At 33.1% G+C, this 20,518-nt stretch overlaps 3 protein-coding genes across 4 annotated transcripts; all 3 read right to left on the bottom strand.

Annotated features, from left to right (window-relative positions):
* Window positions 1-822: 822 nt before the first annotated feature.
* Window positions 823-6,091, bottom strand: LOC106775441 (MLO-like protein 13). Of its 2 annotated transcripts, XM_014662566.2 has the most exons (14): window positions 5,458-6,091; window positions 5,233-5,290; window positions 4,678-4,898; window positions 4,432-4,548; window positions 4,270-4,318; window positions 4,103-4,176; window positions 3,017-3,091; window positions 2,827-2,915; window positions 2,675-2,724; window positions 2,548-2,588; window positions 1,654-1,860; window positions 1,498-1,565; window positions 1,330-1,390; window positions 823-1,186 (listed from the first exon to the last, which is right to left on the bottom strand). In XM_014662566.2, the coding sequence occupies exons 1-14, from the start codon at window positions 5,575-5,577 to the stop codon at window positions 1,007-1,009; spliced, it is 1,410 nt and encodes a 469-aa protein (XP_014518052.1). In that variant the 5' UTR covers window positions 5,578-6,091; the 3' UTR covers window positions 823-1,006. The 2 variants fall into 2 exon arrangements, with proteins under 2 accessions (XP_014518052.1, XP_022642579.1); XM_022786858.1 differs by lacking the exon at window positions 4,432-4,548.
* Window positions 6,092-6,188: 97 nt separating this feature from the next.
* On the bottom strand, window positions 6,189-9,708 carry LOC106775893 (endoglucanase 25). Its single transcript, XM_014663131.2, has 6 exons — window positions 9,224-9,708; window positions 8,803-9,116; window positions 7,940-8,398; window positions 7,325-7,460; window positions 7,052-7,224; window positions 6,189-6,936 (listed from the first exon to the last, which is right to left on the bottom strand). Exons 1-6 carry the CDS (start codon window positions 9,594-9,596, stop codon window positions 6,535-6,537), a joined length of 1,857 nt encoding a protein of 618 aa, XP_014518617.1. The 5' UTR covers window positions 9,597-9,708; the 3' UTR covers window positions 6,189-6,534.
* Window positions 9,709-12,193: 2,485 nt separating this feature from the next.
* Window positions 12,194-17,822, bottom strand: LOC106775835 (ferric reduction oxidase 7, chloroplastic). The gene is made up of 9 exons (XM_014663046.2): window positions 17,232-17,822; window positions 17,062-17,155; window positions 16,648-16,848; window positions 15,538-15,772; window positions 14,104-14,431; window positions 13,762-14,014; window positions 13,392-13,647; window positions 12,851-13,283; window positions 12,194-12,651 (listed from the first exon to the last, which is right to left on the bottom strand). The coding sequence occupies exons 1-9, from the start codon at window positions 17,464-17,466 to the stop codon at window positions 12,482-12,484; spliced, it is 2,205 nt and encodes a 734-aa protein (XP_014518532.1). The 5' UTR covers window positions 17,467-17,822; the 3' UTR covers window positions 12,194-12,481.
* Between the last annotated feature and the right edge of the window lie 2,696 nt (window positions 17,823-20,518).

The raw sequence follows: 20,518 nt of genomic DNA, 5'->3' as shown, positions 1-20,518 counted from the left end.
GGGTGAAGTATTATGGTTTTGTCTTCATACTTTTGTTATAAAAAAGTATCCTTTAGACTGGCTTGAGTTATGTAGTTTTATATCCATATTTTGTGCTTACCTAATATTAATGTGATCTTAAAATTAGATAAAACTGTTTTATTGGGGGCCTTTTCCTATAGCATAAAATTTTAAAAAATAATATATAACTTTATATGAAAGGAAAATAAATTGAACGTCTATAATTTTTGCGGCTAATTTAAATTTTAATTGGCATAAAATATTTTTATTCTTGTTTCTCATTTCAGTTTATCTTAACAACGAAATAGAAACTCTTTTCTGTAAGATGTGAAAAAGAAAACGAATGAGATGGTCTAAGATGAATTTGCACGAGAGAAAAATGAGAAGTGTGCATAAGGATGGTTTTCATTTTAAAAAAACCAAAAGCAAGGAATCACCTGCAGTAGCTGGAATGCGTAAGCTTCACTCAGTAACTTCATTTAATAAATAATTTACTTCTAATTAAAAAGAAATGTGATGTTCAAGAATGCAGTTGAACTGTTGCTGTGTCTCCTTTACAATCATCATGTATTCATGCTAACAACAAATAAGAACCGAATTATAGTATACCTTATAATAAAATCATCATTAAAACCAATTAGTAATGTCGCATTGACACTACAAATTTTTCAACAATCAAGATCAGTTCATGCTAGTGACTGATGAAGAGTACATACTGAGTAAAAAATAATCTGGATTCTGAAATTGTAAGACACTGTCACATCAGTTCTTGAATTGAAGACAAAAAAAAAAAAGGGGTTGAGAAATGTACATCAATGGTGATATTAATTGAAAAAGTTCAGAAAATCATGTCAACAAAGTCTACAGTTGTAGGAATTAAAATGGTGGTACGTTTTTAAATTTAAAGATCTGTTTCACATTTCAGAAACTTATCAGTTTTTTTAACTTATAAGATACTAATATGACAGTGTCAAACATTTTCAGGAATAAATTGAGTGTTAATTCATTAACTGTTGGATGTGTTAGGTTTCTCCAAGGGAACAAGCTCGATTGCAGATGTTGCATCTTCCACCATGATTATTGCTTGTTCATCAGTTTGGGTTGATTCTTTGATCATACAGTTGGAATGCGGTGTATTGAGGGAGTCACTTGAAAGCAACTTCTGAGGCTTGATTTCGCTACCCATCTGCTCTCATTGTAAGGAGATTAAAATCAAGAAGAAAAACATGTTTGTATCAGTTTTGATTTGGTCAAACCTTATATTGTACTTTCAAACTAGTTTTTATGAATCCGATGGAGGAAATATAACCTTTTAGATTATTCAATTACCTGAGTCACAATAGTGTACAAAGGCAAGGTGCTATAACTGCAAAGCACTTGAACAATTACACTGCATGACACATTACCTCTAAGCAGTGAGATTAAAACATAGCACATAAATATAGCAAAAGTATTCAAGTTATGGTTTTTCATTTTCACATTGAAAGGGTATATTACCCCATTATAAGTCTTGGGATAACGTAGGCTACTTTCTCCATAATGCATGAATCAAATCCATATGTGCACTGCATAGGGAATGGTCAGGAGACAGACAAGTTATTTCAGTAAAATGATTAAGATTTGAAAAGGAAAGCTTATGGATGTAACACTCACCCAAATCCAGAAGAAAAATGCAATCTCAAAAGAGTTTTGAAACAAAATGAAGTGAAGTAAGTGGAGGACTAGGAGAGGGCTGGTAAACCAGAAATATTCATCTGATGGCTTCACTAATTTGTCATCATCTCTTCCCAACATGTCTACTGAATCCTGATACAAACGAGCGATTATGTGCTCCAACTTTGCCCCCACCAGAAGTAGAAGCTGTTTCATAAGCAAACTTAGTATAACTTTGATCATACCAACATCTCATGCTTAATTGGTATTGTTAAAAACAAATCACCAATTTGATTCCCAAAGCATCACCCTCTCTTTTAAGTACTCTCCGAAGTATTGAGTATCCATCAGTTTAGTCTCTAAATTGATGTATACTCTTCTTTGTTCATATTATGGGGTTTTTTCTTACTCATTGGGTCATTACAGCACACACATTGTAGGGATTGAACCAGAAATTCTATTGGAAATAATTCAAGTGTAAGTCTAAGTCTGACATTGAATAGAAATGACAGTTCATAATCATATAAAAAAGACTTATAAACTCATTATCTTGAAATTTTGAGTTAAAAGTGGTATCAATCCTCTATATGAATTAGACTCAAGTTACATATATATAATATCTCCTTGATGAACCCCTCAGATTATGGGTTAGACTCAAGTCACATATAATATCTCCCTAATGAACCTCTCAGATAAAAGAACACATCAGATTCCTCTCCAAAATAGAATGTCTTCACAATGTAAGTATAAGATACCTAACCACTACACTAAATGTGTTTCACTAATATTTTTACTTCAATATTCATTTAGGAGAGAGGGTAATACTTTAAAGATGAAATAGATGGTTTCTTTGTAACGTCAACAAAAACATTGTAAAGAGTGTAAGTCACTTACTATCAAGGGTAAAAAGGCTAACCAGAAATAAGTGTGCCATCCTGCATAGTAAACTCATAAGTAGGTAGATATAAAACTATAAGAGTTTACTTTCAACAGAATAAGAGGATCTTAATTAGGCATTTACCTTCAATGTTCAACAGCAAAAACAGCACAACAAAGACCCACAGGTACCAGCTACAATAGTAGGTAAAAAAATCAAGAACAGTTGGCTCATTACAAGGGAATTTTTCTTGCAATGAACTGAAATAGGTGAGAAGAGTTTGTTTGAACTCTTACCTGATACCAACAACTCTTTTGAAGTCTACTTCAAGTGTTCTCAGCATGTAATTATGAAAATTATACTTGAGGTTATTTGAGTGGTGTTTCTGAAAAATGTTACAAGTATCATAATTGTTTCATGTGCATATGATGAAATAGTTATTATTCTCCAAATGATTAACAATATATGGCATGACAAGATCTTAACCTTGATAAATCCATACCGAAGTGCATAGTAGTCATACTTTGTAACAGAGCCATGAAATTGCTTGAAGAATGACATCTGTGGAAAATAATACTGATTTATTATTCAAATCATAAAAAATATATACTCTTTATATGTAGTAATCTAATTCTCCTAAAAAAGGAAATAGAGAAACTAGAAAATCTTGAAAAAATAAAATAAAATAAAATATTATATATCTATTTCCTCTAATTAGGAAGATTCTAAAAGATATTATCTCAAATTACAATAATATCCGCCAAAACAAACACAAAACTATATATCCTTAGAGTTTAACCAGCCATGTGACTTTAATAAAATGAAGTATTTGAAGAAATATTCTTCTCAAAACCCTGTAACATGAATTTTGTAATTTAAATTTGGATGCATTATTCAATTTAATAAACACTGTTACTTTTATAGTTTTCTCCTTTATTCTAAAACTTTATCTGCATAACTTATTCCTATACAGTAAAATAGAATATTTACTAACTTATAACGACTACCATATGATAGATCTATTGATTTTTACAATAATTATCAATGATGTTTTATCAGTGGAAAATGGAGGAGAGGAAAATCCCTATGCATACTAATTTTATTACCCTCCAATATTGTAGGGTTTTTGAACTAAGAAGAGATGATTTAAAGCATTTTAGTGAAAAATTAATTTACTTTAGTCCAAAATTATAAGGTATTATAAAGTAAAATAAGTTTTAAAATCTCCTTTTACCTTTGTGAACCAAACAAGGAAAAGGTCACATGCTCTCTTCTCCATTAAAAACCCTTTCACAAACAGACTCTAAAAGTTATAGCCGTGATATCTAATTGATTACAAGTGTATAAAACTGATAATTCATAATCATTAAGTGCATACAATAATCATGGAATACATGCAAAATTTCCTAATTATTTTAACATTCTCACTTTCATGCAATTGGTTGAGTTTTGTAATAAACATATCAGAGCATTCTTATCAAACTCTAGAAGTACTACTTCTATAAGAACAGGTAGAAGTTTACAATTTCAATTTTCTTCATCCTAAAATTGAAGAAGGTTCTAAAGACTTACCAGCCAACTAATAACAGCTGCTTTTCTCCAATGTCCTCGACTTTTTTCTTTGAAGAACTCATGTTTATCTATTGCTGCATTTGAGCTAGGAAGTTAGAATATGAAGAGAAAAAATTTCATTTGCTTGTATGATCATCTGAATTTTAAATTCAGAGTATAATTTGAACCTTCACTGTGATCTCGATAATAATCCTCCCATACCTTCCATTCCCGCATCTACACCATGTAAATATTAAACTTTAATATGCTGCAAATCATGGATGGACTATTACTTTTACTAAGTATATATCAAGTTCAAGGAACATAATATCACCAACTTATTATATTACCTTTGCACCTGCAAGAAGCATTGTTGTGACACAGAATATGGCATGTACAACGGCCAATACAAAGATAAAAATGTGAAGCTGATGTAAAGATTCCAATGATAACAGTGGAACCTTACCCTGCTTAGGAAAAAAAGGCATGGATTTAAATATGAATCAAATAATTTGTTTGTATATGAAGATGTTATTTTGTGATATTTCCAGCTTTACAGAATTCCAATTTTTGTTGTCAGTGACATTGGTAATAACCTTATGTGTACAATGATCTGAACCAGAACCACTAGACAAAAGCCTCCTTCTGTTTATTATAGCATCATAGTATATCTGATAATGCGCTGAACCTTCTGAAGACCTATGAGGCCTTTTGCATGGAAGCATTTGGGTTGCAAGGTTTGGTGAGATGCAAATTTCGCTTATTAAACCTTGAAAGACGGTTAATAGAAGGGAAATGAACCCTAAAAGCATCAATTCTGGTGAGACAAAAAAACACAGGGTACACACTGATCAGGCTAAAGAATAACATGTTACATTGGACATTTATAGAAGTATCATGAATGATATATATGCTCAATAGATGTGACGCAAATGCTTTGTACTCAATAGGATTGAGAACACATTGTGTAGTCCAATTCAAAAATGCAATTGTTACTTGTATTTACTTTCTTCAGTGATTCTATGTTAATATAAATTCCCACTTGAAAATCATAATAATGTTCTTTACAGATAAAAATGCCAATAAAGATTGTAAGATGTACCAACATATCATAATATTGAAAAGAATCAGATTGAAACTGAAGAGACTACCTTCTTCCAATTTTGTCAAGACTTCATACAGTGCTTTCTGACCTTTTCTCTTTAGGTACTGGAACATTGAACCGAACAAACAACTCATCATGAATGAAAGGATTTAATACATACCAAAAAGAAAATAATTACGTAACAAGAATAATACAACTCCCTTAAACAGAACAAAATGGTTGAGAAATCGACTAGGCCAGAAGAACTGTGAATTGAGAGATGTGAGCTTACGTTTCCGAGTTTGTGAAGGGCACGTTCAACACAAAGAGAGATGAAAACAATTATGCAGCAAACAACCGCAACAATCCATGTTGGTGTATATTCCAGAGAGTGGTTAAGTTCTTCTGCCATGTTTGCACTTTCGTTAACAAAACAACTCTTTCTGTTCAATATATATTTTGGCTTGAAAGTGATGGTGGTCAAGGCAACGATATTCTACATGGTGCAGAATTGATGCAAGTCACAGCAAGCAAGGAATGTTTCCCAACTTATCAAGGTATCAAGACAAATAAATGAAGTTGGCATGCATAAAAGGTGGAACCAGATTCAAAGTGCTGGTCACGGAGTAGCGTGCAAGATTTACTGATAAAGATAGCTTGTTGACAACCTTGCAATTTCACATTACGACGACAAAAAAGAATCGAAAGTGCATTTTGAAGAGTAACGTTGTTTTTTGTGTTTTACGGAGAAAGTGCAGCACCGTGGAGCATAAAAGAAACGTACTGTTGTCAAAATCATACGATTGAATAGTGTGCGACTTGTTTCTCTTTTTCGTGTCGTTGTCTCTTAATAGTGTTCGAAGTACATACACAAAAGGCAAGGTTATTTAAGAGGATGGTTTCTAGCAGTTAAAATTATGATTCTGCATGGCTACCTCACAAAATAGGAATGAAAAAGAACCCAGACTTAATGAGAAAAAAAATAGAAGACTAAACGAAAATAAATAGCATGGAAGACGAATATTGAGAAAAACTGTGAAGGCATTAGATGAGACTGTCAAACAATTACAAGCTGTTCAGTTTATGTTTAAAGAATACAAGATTTGATTTGATGTGATTTAGATACATATATACTATGTGTATCACAAAAATTTAAAGAGACACACTCTCAAGTACCCACTCTATCAATTCTTAACTTGGATCAATCATTGGCTCCAGGCAGCTATATATTCATTAGGCCAAGCTCCACTACAATTCCATTTCTCCAAGCTTTTCTCTGCAAAATTACCTTGATCTTCCAGTTGATACAAACGTCACTCGAATCATCAGGGGTACTTGCTGGAAAGAAATAACCAATGGCAGGGTGCACTTATGGTTTCCACGGTGCTGGAGGTGGCGGTGGCGTGGGAAACATAGGGGGAACAGCAGAGAAAATGGTATTTTTGTCAATTGATGTGCTCTTGTCGCCTGACAATGCTACTAGTGCCGCAACTAAACCAGCATTTCCGGCAAGTGTTGGCTCTGTGTAATTGTAGTTTGAGCGAACATCATGGAAGCCATCATGCTTGTCAGGACCAGCGACCATGGCACCAACAATTGTATTTGGGTTTGGCTTGGAAGAATCCCTCCATTTCCATCCACCTTTACAACTATATTTGACCTTGTTCTTTGGAATAGATGCACCTCTATGGTGGACATGTTTTGGATAATGATCCCCAAAACCTACAATATAACTCATTTTCCTCGGATTTTTTCCAAGAATGTAATCAATCTGCAAAAACACCCACAAAGGAAAAGAAAAATTAACCCTGGCACCTCATAGTGATATCAGTGATATGAGGGATTTGGATCCCATACATGACTATCTCGAAGGAAATACCACATACCTGGGTCTTGGCAAAGTTACGGAGCACGTCTGTTGAAAAGAAATTAGGTCCACAATACCATCCAGGTGTATCAGCAGCATCAAGATAATCACTATATAGGGCAGCCAAAAAGGCGGCATTGACAACATATTGCAGAGGCTGAGGCCTACCATGGTTTAATTGAATCAAGCCACCTGAGTGCACAAAATACGAACATTTACATCAGAGAATAGTAATCAGAAAGTCATGAATTCTGATGTGACTGGTGGAAAGGTTTGAAGCAAGAATTGTTACCTTTGGTTCTATTAAAGCTTGTGAAAACTGGTAGATAGGAGCACATGATTATGCTTGTCTGATTGTGGAAGGTCCTCAAAATTTCTTCATATGGATAGCCAGGACTCAAGAACAACCTCAAACGACTCAGAAGAACCTAAAGAATGAAAAATCAATCAATTAAATGAATTTTCACTAAGGCTAACATGAAGACCTGAACGCAGAATAGCACTGGCAGAAAAACTTATGGCACTTACAAAGGTAAATAACCCAAGATTAGTAGCAATAATACCAGATATAAGAGATATTTCCTATTTCGGAATGGTTAGCTAGACATCTAGTTTAGAACTCGACTTCTGTTGTTAAAGGACAAAGTATTGAAAACCACAAAGCATCCACCGTAAACACTACAACTTTAAGACGATTATTATTAAACTTAGATGTCTTCTTGAAAAATTAAAAGTGAACAAAAAATTAGAAATTCATTATATCAAATTCATCACCGTGACTTTAACTTCTAGCTATTGTTTGTTTATGTTAATCTAGTTTCCAAATGACAAACCAAGACAACTAGAGCATAATATAGACATACACACATACACACATACACATAATAAAGAATCCCTACAAAATTACCTGAGCACCAGCAAGTTTGTTATCCCAGCTGAGTACCCCATAATCAGGGCCTCCCCAGAAGGCACCAGCATGCTTGGCCAGGCCAGGAGCAGTAGCAAGCTTAAGGTATGACGAATTTCCAGTTGCAAAGTACATCCAAGCGCCTCCCCAAACATACTCATCCCAGTAACTGGTTGAGTTATAAAATATTGCAGCTTCCGAACTCCCAGCACTGTACCTACCTCTCTGATCCCTCGAAAACTTGAAGAGCGTGGTTGCACCATGCACCAGTTTCTTGGAGTAGGCCTTATTGTCCTTGAAAACAATGGAAGCAGAAGCCAAGGCAGCAGCCATCTCAGCAGCAAGATCTGAACAACTGTGGCACTCAGTCACAGGGCGATCATAGTCCATGTCCTCCGGACGCATCCAGCAATAGTGATCGTTGGGAGTATCCCCACCAGAAGTATCTCCTACCCCAACCTGTCAAACAAGCCCAAAAAACAATAATTGGCACACATCCTCTTCCATACTCCACACCCCACAACAAAATTCTAACCCATCAACCCAACCTATCTTCTCAAACCACTCAAAATTGCAACTGCATCATCCCCCATTTATCTGCAATCTCCCGCAATACCGAGAATTGCGAGATGCAACAAACGTGTGACTTTGACCACAATTTAAATCCTCGATCCGTTCAAAAGTATGGATCAGCCATATTTGTACACAATTTCCCACAATATCAAGGATTGCGAGTTGCAACACAATTTAAAATCATGCTCCCTACAATACTACTACTAGAACGAAACTTCTGAAGCAAATGACTTGACGTGAGAAATGAAGAATGATGCAAAACACAAAGAAAAAGGGTTGTGGTTGGATACCTGAGCAGCAAGTGAGGTGATGGTGTCAGCAGTACTATTGAAACTCTTGAGAAAATAATCAGCACCCCACTTAATGATCTCCTTAACATGATTAAGCTCCCCAGCAGCCTCATACTTTGCACTATACTCAATCACACTCCAACTCAACATAGAAATGGAAAACGCAGCAGGAAAGTTAAACTTGATAGCATCCCCAGCATCGTAGAACCCACCCACCAGATCCTTAATCGCAGAAGACGTATCAGAAGACTTCCCATCTTGCATACCCGAGTTCCCCCTCCAAGACACATTGTTATGCTTCGGCAACTTCCCCGCTGCAACAGGAACAAACACAACCAGTTCAGACAAGTTAGTGTACGTGTACTAAACAAAAAATGATGGCACAAACACGATTACTCGATGAGGGATCTCAGTTGCTTACATCTCTGGGCATTGAAGAACATGAGGGCCTTGCGGAGGGCGAGCGTGTAGTTGTCGGGAGGCGGATGTTTGTGGTGGTGGCGAGGGACGGTGTTCACAATAAGCGCGATGAATCCGGCAAGGAATGCGGCGAAGAGAACCGTGCCGACGGTCCATACGAAGATCTTGCGGCTGACGATGATGCAGCCGAGATCCACGTACTTCTTCTTCTTCTGTTCGCCGGGACCCAGGAGCCAACTCTGCTGCGTCTCGTCCAAGGGCCGCGACAACGCCGCCCTGTCCAAGTCCTGCAGGTTCCTGCTCCGCTCCTCCTCCGTGGCGGAGTCCGTCGCATTGATCTCCAACGGACCACCCCACGGATCTCTACCGTACATTCTCGCTCCTTTTGTTTTTTCACTCCAACGATGCCACCGACACAACACACAACACAACACAACACACTGTTTCTTCGAATCAGCGAACTCAGATGTTTGGCTGCTCAGTATTAGTAGGACTGCGTGTCTTGTGCTGGTGCTTGCTGTCCTCTTTCTTCCTTTTTTTTTTTTTAATTTTCTTTAATAATTATTTAAAAAGTCGAAAAATTAAACTTAATAGCTGTTATTTGATTATTTTATTTTGAATTGGTGGAAATGGAAAGTTTTAGTTGAAAAGATTGCGTGGCTGCTAGTGACGGTGCTTGTCTTTCTCTTATGATAATAATAAATTAATTATAATTATCATTCATCATTAATTAATTAATTATGCGTTGGGATTTTGCTTTCGTATTTCTTATTTGTTTTAGTTTTTCCTAATTACTATACCAAGATTTTGGTTTGGGAAATTGTATTAATTAGGTTTGAGACACTGACGTGTCTACCGCCGACGCTGACAGACTGTCCGCAAATCCAACGCACCGCTCTCACAACTCATTCAACATAATAAAAAAAATAGGTTAAAAATAAAATTTAAATAAATTTGATTAAAAATAAATAAATAAAATTACAATGGAAAAAATCCTCAGAAATGTGTCACGTGCATTGATACCTAATCCAATTAGGGCAATATAAAAACATCATGTGCTGTGTTGTTCTGATTCCAATTACGATCCCTATAAAGAACAAAGTACTAATTTGTGATTAGCATGTTGATTATGGAATTTAAAACTAATTAAAAAATTATGGTTGGTGAACGTGGCATTTCTTTTATAGGTTTTGTTTTGCCGACACAGGAAGAAATTATGATACACCATCTCTCACTTTGTATTCTGTCGGTTTTAGCATTTTTTTTAATTAGGTTTACTTTTATCAATCACTAATTTTAATGCAGGTGTTATATCAAGTTAATCAAATCAATTTTTAATGTATTTTTTATCCACAAAACGTACTTTTGTATTGTATGGTATTGTATACATACTTTATCTATACACATACATACATACGGTAGTTGGTTTTCTTTTTTAATCCCTTTCTTTATTGTTGAGGTGGGCCAAACTATTCAGTCTCCTAATATTCTTTTGGTGTTGCTTTACGTAATTCCTTTACCATTTCTTTTTATCGTGTTATAGGTTTCGTGTCACAACTTTACCACTAACTAATTTTTACTCACAAATTTAAGTAACTAATTTTAACATTTTTTTTAGATTTAATTTTTATATACATTGGGTTGGGATATGAAACTTTATTAAAAAAGCTTAACAATTTTTGTTAGATTTGTTTAAAGGATAATGATATTTAGACAACATTTTTTTGACAACATTTGAACATTGATTATGTGTCTATATGTGATTCGTCAAAAATTACTCCACAATAATGTTTATGATTATTATTATTGATTGTAGAGTAATTTTTAACCAATCACATATTGACACGTAATCAATGTTTAAATGTTGTGAAAAAAATGTTGTCTAAATATCATTATCCTTGTTTAAATTATAATTTGTGTGGTTCTTTTTACAAATATTGTTTAAATGATTAACGATTAACTGTATAATATCCAAATGAGATGATATTTAATCACGGTCACGTTATTATCTTATTTAATCTTCTTCAATTTTTAACCTAGACTGAAAACCTAATTTTTCTAAATGTGAGAATGATTCATTTCTTGTTTTTTTAAATGTAAAAATGTTAGGGAAAATTAATGATAAATTAAATTCTAGATAAAGTGTTTAATCTAACTTTGGCCTCTCAATTGTTTAGTGTTTAAGTTTTTTATACAAATATTTTTCATTGATAAACTTGTTTTTTTGGTTTTATTTTATTTTTGTGTAGATCCCATATTCATGCATGCAATTAATGAGAAAAATGAAAGCGAGATGTTTGACGAAAGTGTTGAGAGAGAGAGCAAAGGCAAATGTGTAGAAAGTAGAAACACCACACCTAAAAAGCACCCGATGCTTGTCTTCAAAGCAATAATGAAGCAATGGAAGAATACGACCATGCAACTACACATCAATTCATACATTACTTTACATTTTCATTATCTCATACAATTTTTCTAACCAAACTTTTACTTTAATCCTATCGCTTACATAATGATATAATTTTTCTTTGAGAGATACCTTTATTAATTTAACACTTGAACTAATCAATGATTAGTATGAAGATAAGTGTGTGGTTAACTTTTACAATCTGGTTTATATTGCACAACTTGCATAGACTAAGTTTATCGTTTGATACATCAGATACTTACCAGTTACTTTATCACAACCATTAACAAAATCTGAAGGAAATGTGATGAATAACCACCATTCATTAACGATGATGCGTCATCCTCTATCAACTAATGACGTACCATCTTTTAATAAGTGCAACCAATGAAACTTGCAGAGATGCTTTCATGATTTTATTAGCTACAATAATTCATATTTCGTTGTTGTTTTATCAATAAAAAAACACTAATAAATCAAAGGTTCGGTACGCCTAATCTGTTGATATGCATTTTATCACAGAATGATAGTTAGGTGAGGTTAAATACAGTACCAAAAACTATAGTCACCTACAACTGAAAATTACTTTAAAATAGTATTTGCTTCGGATTTAAGGTATCCTCTGATCCAGTAATTTACACTTCTAAGAGATGAGACTGAAAGAAGCCACAGAAAACTGAAGATTAACATTATAATCATCCCTGAAACTGCATATAAAACATGTCTGGTGATAATTCTACAACCTTTCTAAGTGCTATAATCCTCAGAAGGATTCTAATTTTAGGAGGGAATATATATGTATATATATATATATGTGTGTGTGTGTGTGTTTTCCATCTTCCTTTTGGGGAGCTAGAGATCGAAGCTATGGCTGTGGAAATGGAAGATGGAATCATGGCGTTCTCTTGTCATGCTGTGTGATCTGATTTCTTCAGCAACACTTGTCTGAAGTGTTGAAGGGCCACAAACTATGACACCCACATCAACAAGGCCCCACTTCTTTGACATTGATTCATAAATTTCTGCAATGCATATGTATCTTGATTAGTAACTATAGGTAGTAAATATTTGTTTAGATTTAGAGGTTCACTTCAATAAAATACAATGATATTTAATTGAATGCTTTATTACGCAGATTGTCCAGATGAAACTTTAACTTAGATCATACAATACAACAACACATCTTAGTTTTGTTGAAAAATTATGTTCATAAAGACATACCTTTGAAGTCTGGCCTGGAACCATAGGTAACGACAGTTGACTTTTCAATACTGACTTGACTTTGATCCTTGGGAGCCAAAGAGCCATTTTGGTGAATCTTGTCATCAGCATTTTCATTATTGGACTTTTCTTTCAAATAACTTTGCTTTTCCCAATTGTGCCACAATACAACCACTAGACCACCAAAGATAACCACACTTGCAACCATGCATATCACATATAGTAGTCCCTTGTACCACCATATCTCTATGTGAAATGGGGTTATGTAGTAAGCATACAACAAAGCCAGTAATATCACAAAGCCAACTGTAGATGAGATGACATAAAGTCCGGACCAGAAATTGTCTCCTGTGCCAACCAGAACAGACATGCCATAATCACTAGCCATAGGGCAGAATGAAGATTTTATTGGTTTGTGAGTGTACCCTTCTTCCTGCAGATAGCAGAAATCAAACACAATTTAGTAAAAAAAAAAAGTGTAAATGATAACAAAGCACCATCAGAAGAAAGTACAAATTTGTATGAAGAAATGTAGACTGACCAATGGAGGATCTGATTCTCGAGTGACATAAATACGAATATCAATGTTTACTTTATCTGAAAAGGATGGACAAATTGTTTCCATGTCAACGGTTGAGAGAAGTGGAAGCTCGTTTGAATTTTTCACAGCCCAAACAAGTAAAATATTTCTCGGTTGACAGGGTTTCCCCTCCCTAACACGGTGGAGAATGTCACTCAGTATAGCAAGGAAGGGAGAAAGTCCAATACCACCAGCCACTAATATAAGATTTTCGTACCTAAGAACAAAAATGCCAGTCATTTCATTAGCTGAAGAAGCGAAGAACAAAAACATAAGTTAGTCTAAAATCTTATTTGGTCTGAAACTCCACACATAGTAAGTAACTACTTACATTAAATGGTATGGTACTTCGTGCCCGTATGGTCCTTCCACTGAAGTTGTTATGACTGATGAATCTTTTTGTGCATCAGCATCAGTAATCCTTTGTCTCAACTTCTCTGTCCATTTGCCAAGAACCTTTATAAGAACAGCAAGGTGATGATTTCCATCCAAAGGGCTAGAAGAAACACTGAATGGATGCCACTGTAGCCATGATAGTTCCCGGACTTGAACGAAAATGAAACTTAGAGCATTGTACCTCAAATCTACAACATTTTGAAAAGGTTTATTGTCAGCGAACTGGTTTCGGTACAAAATTATGTGCAAAGAAATACTATGGTGAGTATGTAATTACTTTGAGGTTTTGAAAGAACCAATTCCACAGTGCCACATGGAAGGCATCTTGAAGAGATTACATTAACTGTCCTTCGTGATTGGCAGAACCTCAGAAACCGATCAAGCAGAAAGAAAAATATCCCACCAGCAGCCATAGTGAAAATAAAGTCACCAACATGCAAGGCCAAAAAGACAACAAAGACTACATATAATTGATGGGTGTAGAAGAACAACTCAAAGTTCCTTGTCCGCACTCCAGGAAGAGAGGTCACCCACATTAACAAACCAGCTAGAAGGCTAATGACTCCTGGGAGATTGGCTACACCAATATCTTTCCATTGTACTAACTGCAAAAGAGACCATATTAGGCATGGAAATGTTAGCATGATTGTGCCAATGTGTTCAAGATAAAGCTTGAACTATTGAAGTAAAATTAGATTTTAATGTTTATAAACCATAATTTCTCTAAATACAAGACACTTGAGACCAACCAAACTCATTCATTAAGCCTCAATTAGGCATGGGCTAGTGGCTAGAGACTGATGGGTTGTTGGAGGTTGTAAGTTCAAATTTATCCTGATAAAAAGATCATGCATAAAGAAATAAAGGATGTCACTTCACCACTGATCAACAACTAGGCGCTGCGATCTCCATGCACCATCATTGAATCCTCCTTTCTCCAACTAGCAAAATCCATTGAAGTTTCCATCTCCCACCATTACAAAAAGCCTTTCTCTTTCCATGACCGCCACCCATAGTTGGACTCTTCACCTTTTGGCCGTCAAAAAAGCCTTTTTGCATGGTGAGTTGTACAAAGAACGTACATGGATCAACTACCCAGTTTAATAGTCTCTGGTGACTCATGTCTTGTCTATAGCACGAAGAAAGCTAAAAGCAATCTCCTTGTGCTTGGTTCAGCCGTTTCAACTCAGTAATTAGGGAAATATTTACAATTGATAATTAGAGATATTCTCATCATTATGTTTTCCTATATTATACTTTGAGTGATTATAAATTAAGAATTTACATGTGTGACAAAACCCAATTTACAAAACACACGTCATTAGTTTGGAAGGTTCCCTTTTGATAAATAAGTAAAAAATGAAAATCACAAAAACTAAAAAGATAATGCAAACATTTTTTTAGAAGATTACATATTCAGCACAAAATCAACCATTGATAGCCAATATTATTTTGCAAGAATGCATCATTACTGCTTGTTTTACTTTCTTTAAAAACAAAATGGCCTTGTTCAAAGCATTCAATGTTTCATTTACATCAGTTCATTAAAATCAGATTCATTCAGCAATCATGAACTATATCGTTATACCAAATACACAAATAAACAAATAGACAAAGGGAGTTGAAAAATAACACTTTTGTTTTTCCTGTACATTCAAATTCAGTGAGGATAAACTATCTTCAGAAAAGAAATTCATTAAAGAGGACTCACTTTCCATACAAGACTGCCTTCCATTGCCCAAGCAATGACATAGAGAAGTCCATGGATAGTAAATATCACCATTGTGAGGTGTCCCAGCCATACATGGTATTTTGTGGCATGTTCAAAAGGGATATCTATATAGCGGAGAAGAACAGATCCCCTTGAAACTGGGATAAATAGGAAAGCCATACACATTAATCCAATTGCTCCGGTTCGAAGTCCCATAACTTTTATCATGAAGATGCTGAAAAGAATCAAGTGAAACAACATCATCATGTTCATCGTTGTTAAATCTACATGAACATTGTAAAATTTCTAAGCCAAAAATGCTTGTTCCAAAATTTAATTTTCAAGGATGGACGTTGTCTGATAATTAAAAGCAAAAAAGATTCCATTTGAAGCATGATCAGGAGACAATATATGGATTCCATGTCAAGACACGTAATTTATATTGACATTTCATCACTCCAATTATACATGTCTTGGGACACAAAAGTTTCATATCGTTATAGTAATTTACATAGTCCCAAACTTGGCTGAGATTTTCTTGTATACCTTCTAAAACCTCAATAGATTCTCTGGAGTTTATTGGACCAAGAATTTTTAATTACAATTCCCCCTTTTTATTAGTTTCATGGTAGAGTTTTCTTTTTTCAATAACCAATCAAACGCTGATTGAGAAATATCTATTGAAGAATCCCAAAAGAAATCCTAAAGAATAAGTATAAGAAAAATACATTGATATGTTTATTAAAATTCTTTTTTATATAATTTAAAATATCAAAATCAGTGCCCATCAGTATATTTTGAAGACACGGCAGAAAGATAGAAAAATTAATCCAGCAGAGAATCCAAATTCGAAAACAATTAGTACTCCAACAACAAAGGGAAAACTAGGAAGTCTTCAACAAAGAAAATGATTTCATTTTGAGGAGTACTAGCAACATACACTGTCAGTCTCTCTAATACACTCTTCAAATATGAAGGAAATCCACAAATTTTAATGATTTCAAACCAATTTCGGCTAATAAGAATGTGCTACTACCTTTTATCATCTCATTAAAAAAACTCAGTCTGCAGAATCCAAATAAGATAAATGAAGGCACGAGACTAATGTACCTCTTCTCTCTAAAGGATGACGGATCAGATTCAGAGAAAATTCCAAGGGAGTCCACAGTATAAGCGCAAGTAGCCCAGAGAACATACAGCAAAAAGAGGACAATCCCAATTAACTCTGTGGCAGAAACAACCCCAAATGGTCCTCTGATAAGCACAGGAAATGTCCATAGGCGGAACCTAGGATATTTGGAACTCTTCTTCCTGCAATAATAAACAAAGTACAACATATACTCTAAACCAAGGTTTTAAAAAAATTGCAACTTCCGTCACATCACGAAAAGTAACTGCAACTGCAATTATGATCTCATTGTGCCAATATTTTTCAAAATAGAAAGGATGTGACAAAACTGTGACCGCATCTAGAATCATGTCATGGTGATGAAGAAGATAGAAACGTTTTGGGAAATCACATACCCTTGAAGCTGATCCTCCCCGGTAAGATTGAGGTGCGCAATGGCAAGAAATGCAATTATGAGAAGTGGGGCAGTGAACACCAAAAAAATGCCTCCTGCAAAACAAAACACATTTTTAGCTTTGAACTCACGCCACACCCAAGGTGAAAACAAGAAAAAAGATAAACTAACCTGTGATTCCAAAAGGAGAGTTACGGTTGAGCTCATTCCATGCTGAAAACAAATTCTTCACAGGCTTTGCAGGTTGAAAAAAGATAAAAGCTGTCCACAAAACAAAGATCACGCAGATAAAAAACTTGAGAGTCCATTTAGTAGCTGACACAAGAGAAGATGATAGTGTCTTGCTTGCACTTTCATCGCCACGAGGAGAAAGCAAAGGACTGTAGTCAACATTGTTTTTCTCCATGGTCACAAATTCTTCCTCCCCGAAAAGGATACACACTATGCACTAATGCAATTAGTTGCAGCTTCTTGAGGCCCGGTGCCACATAAAAATACCAGCTTTGAAGTAACATGAAGACAAAAAGCTTTTGTGTGGAACCCAAAATATTTATTTGCTGAGAGCAACTTAGAGCCACCCAAATGAATTTTTCGACCGATACGTCGGATAATAGAATAGACTACATAATTGAGAGATAGAACACATGTGGTGGTGTAGAAACGTAGATTTCACACATTACCACTACAATTATGGATTGAAGAGAGGAACAAAATTGAAACGTAACATCTCAGGTCATCAACATCGACACACTTGTTTTTTTCTCTCTAGGACCATGCATTTGAGCCTCAGATGGAATGGCTTAAAACTACAATTTTCACTTTTTGAATTGTAATCTCTTAAAAAATATTACTATTGTATTTATTTTGTGTTCATATGTTTCATTTTATTAGGATTATTATATAAAATTGAGTAGAAAGAAACTGAAGAAGAACTTCATGACAGTGTTTGTCTTCTTGATTTTTTATGATTAGTGTAATATTGTTATTTTTATCAAATTCTCGATATGATTAAATTTTTTTCTACTCTCTTTCTTTCTTTAGGCAGAGAAAATATGATTAACACACTTTAAGGTCTGGACGTTCATGATAAGGACATCTTATGTATAGTTATCCAAACGTAAATTTTTATGAGTTTACATGATTTCCGAGTTAATTCATAAATAAATTCGTTTTCTACGTAAATTCGATAAAATTGACTATGAAATCAATAAAGTTGTGTAGAATTGAAAGTTTAGAACAATTTTACAAACTTGAAAAGATAGAAAATTTTAAAAAAGTGATTATATTTATGTTTTACAACATTTTTTTTATAAATGATACATCTATAAATTTTATTTATTTAAAGTTATATAATTTTGTAGACTTATTTGAATTAAAAAATTATTTATATACTCTTTTTAACTAAAATAAATTTTTACAAATTTACAAGTTCACCAATTAAGTTTATTGGACTCTCATAAATTTATTTAAACTCTCCAGTTTGATAATTTTGATTTTATGTGGAATTAAATTATTATTAGTAAAATAAAATATTGAAAATAATATATAATTCTTTAAATTGCATGAATAGATAATATTTATATTTAGTGCTAAAGTAATTTTTTTTATTGTGTGGTGGTCAGAGGAAACCCCCTTGTCTCATATTAACAGACAGAAATGTTCGGCCTTGTTTATATCGCCCTGAATTGCAGTGAATTGAAAATTAAATATGAAATTGAAATATATATATATATATATATATATATATTTATTTATTTATTTATTCATATTTTTGTAAGATACAAATAAATAGAAAATAGAGACATAATGTGAAGGAGACAAAGAAAACAAGTGCCAGCATGAGAACCACTTGTTGCTTTGAGTACCCAATATTGCCACGTGTCTGCTTCTGTATCTCTTATATTTCCTACCTCATGCAAATGCGACAATTTTAAGTATTTTTTCCAAATTTTAATTTCTTTTTAAATAAATTTTAAAATTAAAATAATTTTTTTACTAATTTATTTTTTTAAATTTAAGTATCTTTTTAAAATTAAAATAAATATTATAGTATAAGTTTATCTATAAATAAATAAACATTACCTACAATAAAATTATAAAGATTATTTAACTCGTGTTTTAATTAATATTCATAAAGAATGTTATATTCTAAATTAAGAATTATTATAATGAATTTTAAAATAAAATCTAAATATAATTACAAAAAATAATATTTAATATAAATTAAAATTTAATTTTAATTAAATTTAACTTATGAATTAATTTTAATTTTAATTAAATTAAATTAAATAAAATATAAATTAAATTTTAATTTAAATTTTTTGAATAATGGATATAGATAATATGATAGTTGTACCTTATACGTTTATAAAGGATATTAAAATTTCTCAACTACCAGTTATTCATCACGAATTTTTATCATGATATATTTTTTATTATAAATATTTTTTGTCATTTCTAATCCTACTCACATTCTTTATTGTTATTTTATTGTATTAGGTATACAAATTCATTTACTTGAGACATCTTCCACTTAAATCATTATTACTTTACTTTTATTCTCATCCATCATTTACAATTTTCTAAACTCTTTTACGACTTTGTTCTTAATTATGAAATTCCGATAAAACTTGTTCTTTATTTTATATTTTGGTCAAACTATTTCTATACTTTCCTTAAATCTTTTCACATTTTGGTGTTTATTATTTCCAATAAAATCTTTTCAATATTTATATTTTGATTCTTTTTAAGATAATTTTCATCTTTATCTAATCTTTGTTTCCATTTAACTAATAAAGCTTTTAATATGTTTTGTGTTTTATGTCCGATTCTCTTACATAAGTTTTTCCTCTTTATCCAAATTATTTTTCTACCTAATTTTTCCATTCCACATAAAGTTTTTTAATTTACTAATAGATTTATTCCTTTTAGCCTCTATAAAAGGAGAAATAGTTAAACGATATTTAACTTAAAATTAATTACGAAAAACGATATCATAAGCGATATTACCTATTTAAGTATAATAAGAATGCCAATTTTTAGAAAAAAATAAATAAATTAACAGTATTGTTTAATTACGAATAGCTTATGCATATATATAACATTATTTTTTCCTGTCATAAGTAATTCCAAATTTCAGTTTTCTAATATTTTTTTCTAATTTTTTTGTATTTTAAATTCTGTTATAAAGTTTTCTATTAGTTTTTCTTCCCTGTATAACTTACAATTCCTTTACACTTAAATAATTAAAATTTTGAAAAGAATTAAATTAGGGGTATTAGGGGTATTTTAAAAATGACAGGAGTGCAGGAAGAAAATGGAAGGTGCAAAAAGAAAGAAATAGCTTAATTATATTATAACTTCAGGGTATTTTAGTCTTTCTATTGTTATGAGCTTCTACTTCCTGCACTCCAAAAGAATTTTCAAAATAAAATTTATAGAACAAGTTTTCCAGAACT

Source organism: Vigna radiata, chromosome 10, assembly GCF_000741045.1.
Source record: "Vigna radiata var. radiata cultivar VC1973A chromosome 10, Vradiata_ver6, whole genome shotgun sequence".
NCBI lineage: Eukaryota > Viridiplantae > Streptophyta > Magnoliopsida > Fabales > Fabaceae > Vigna > Vigna radiata.
Note: the sequence above shows the minus strand (reverse complement) of the source record. Positions and strands in the feature narration are given on the sequence as shown.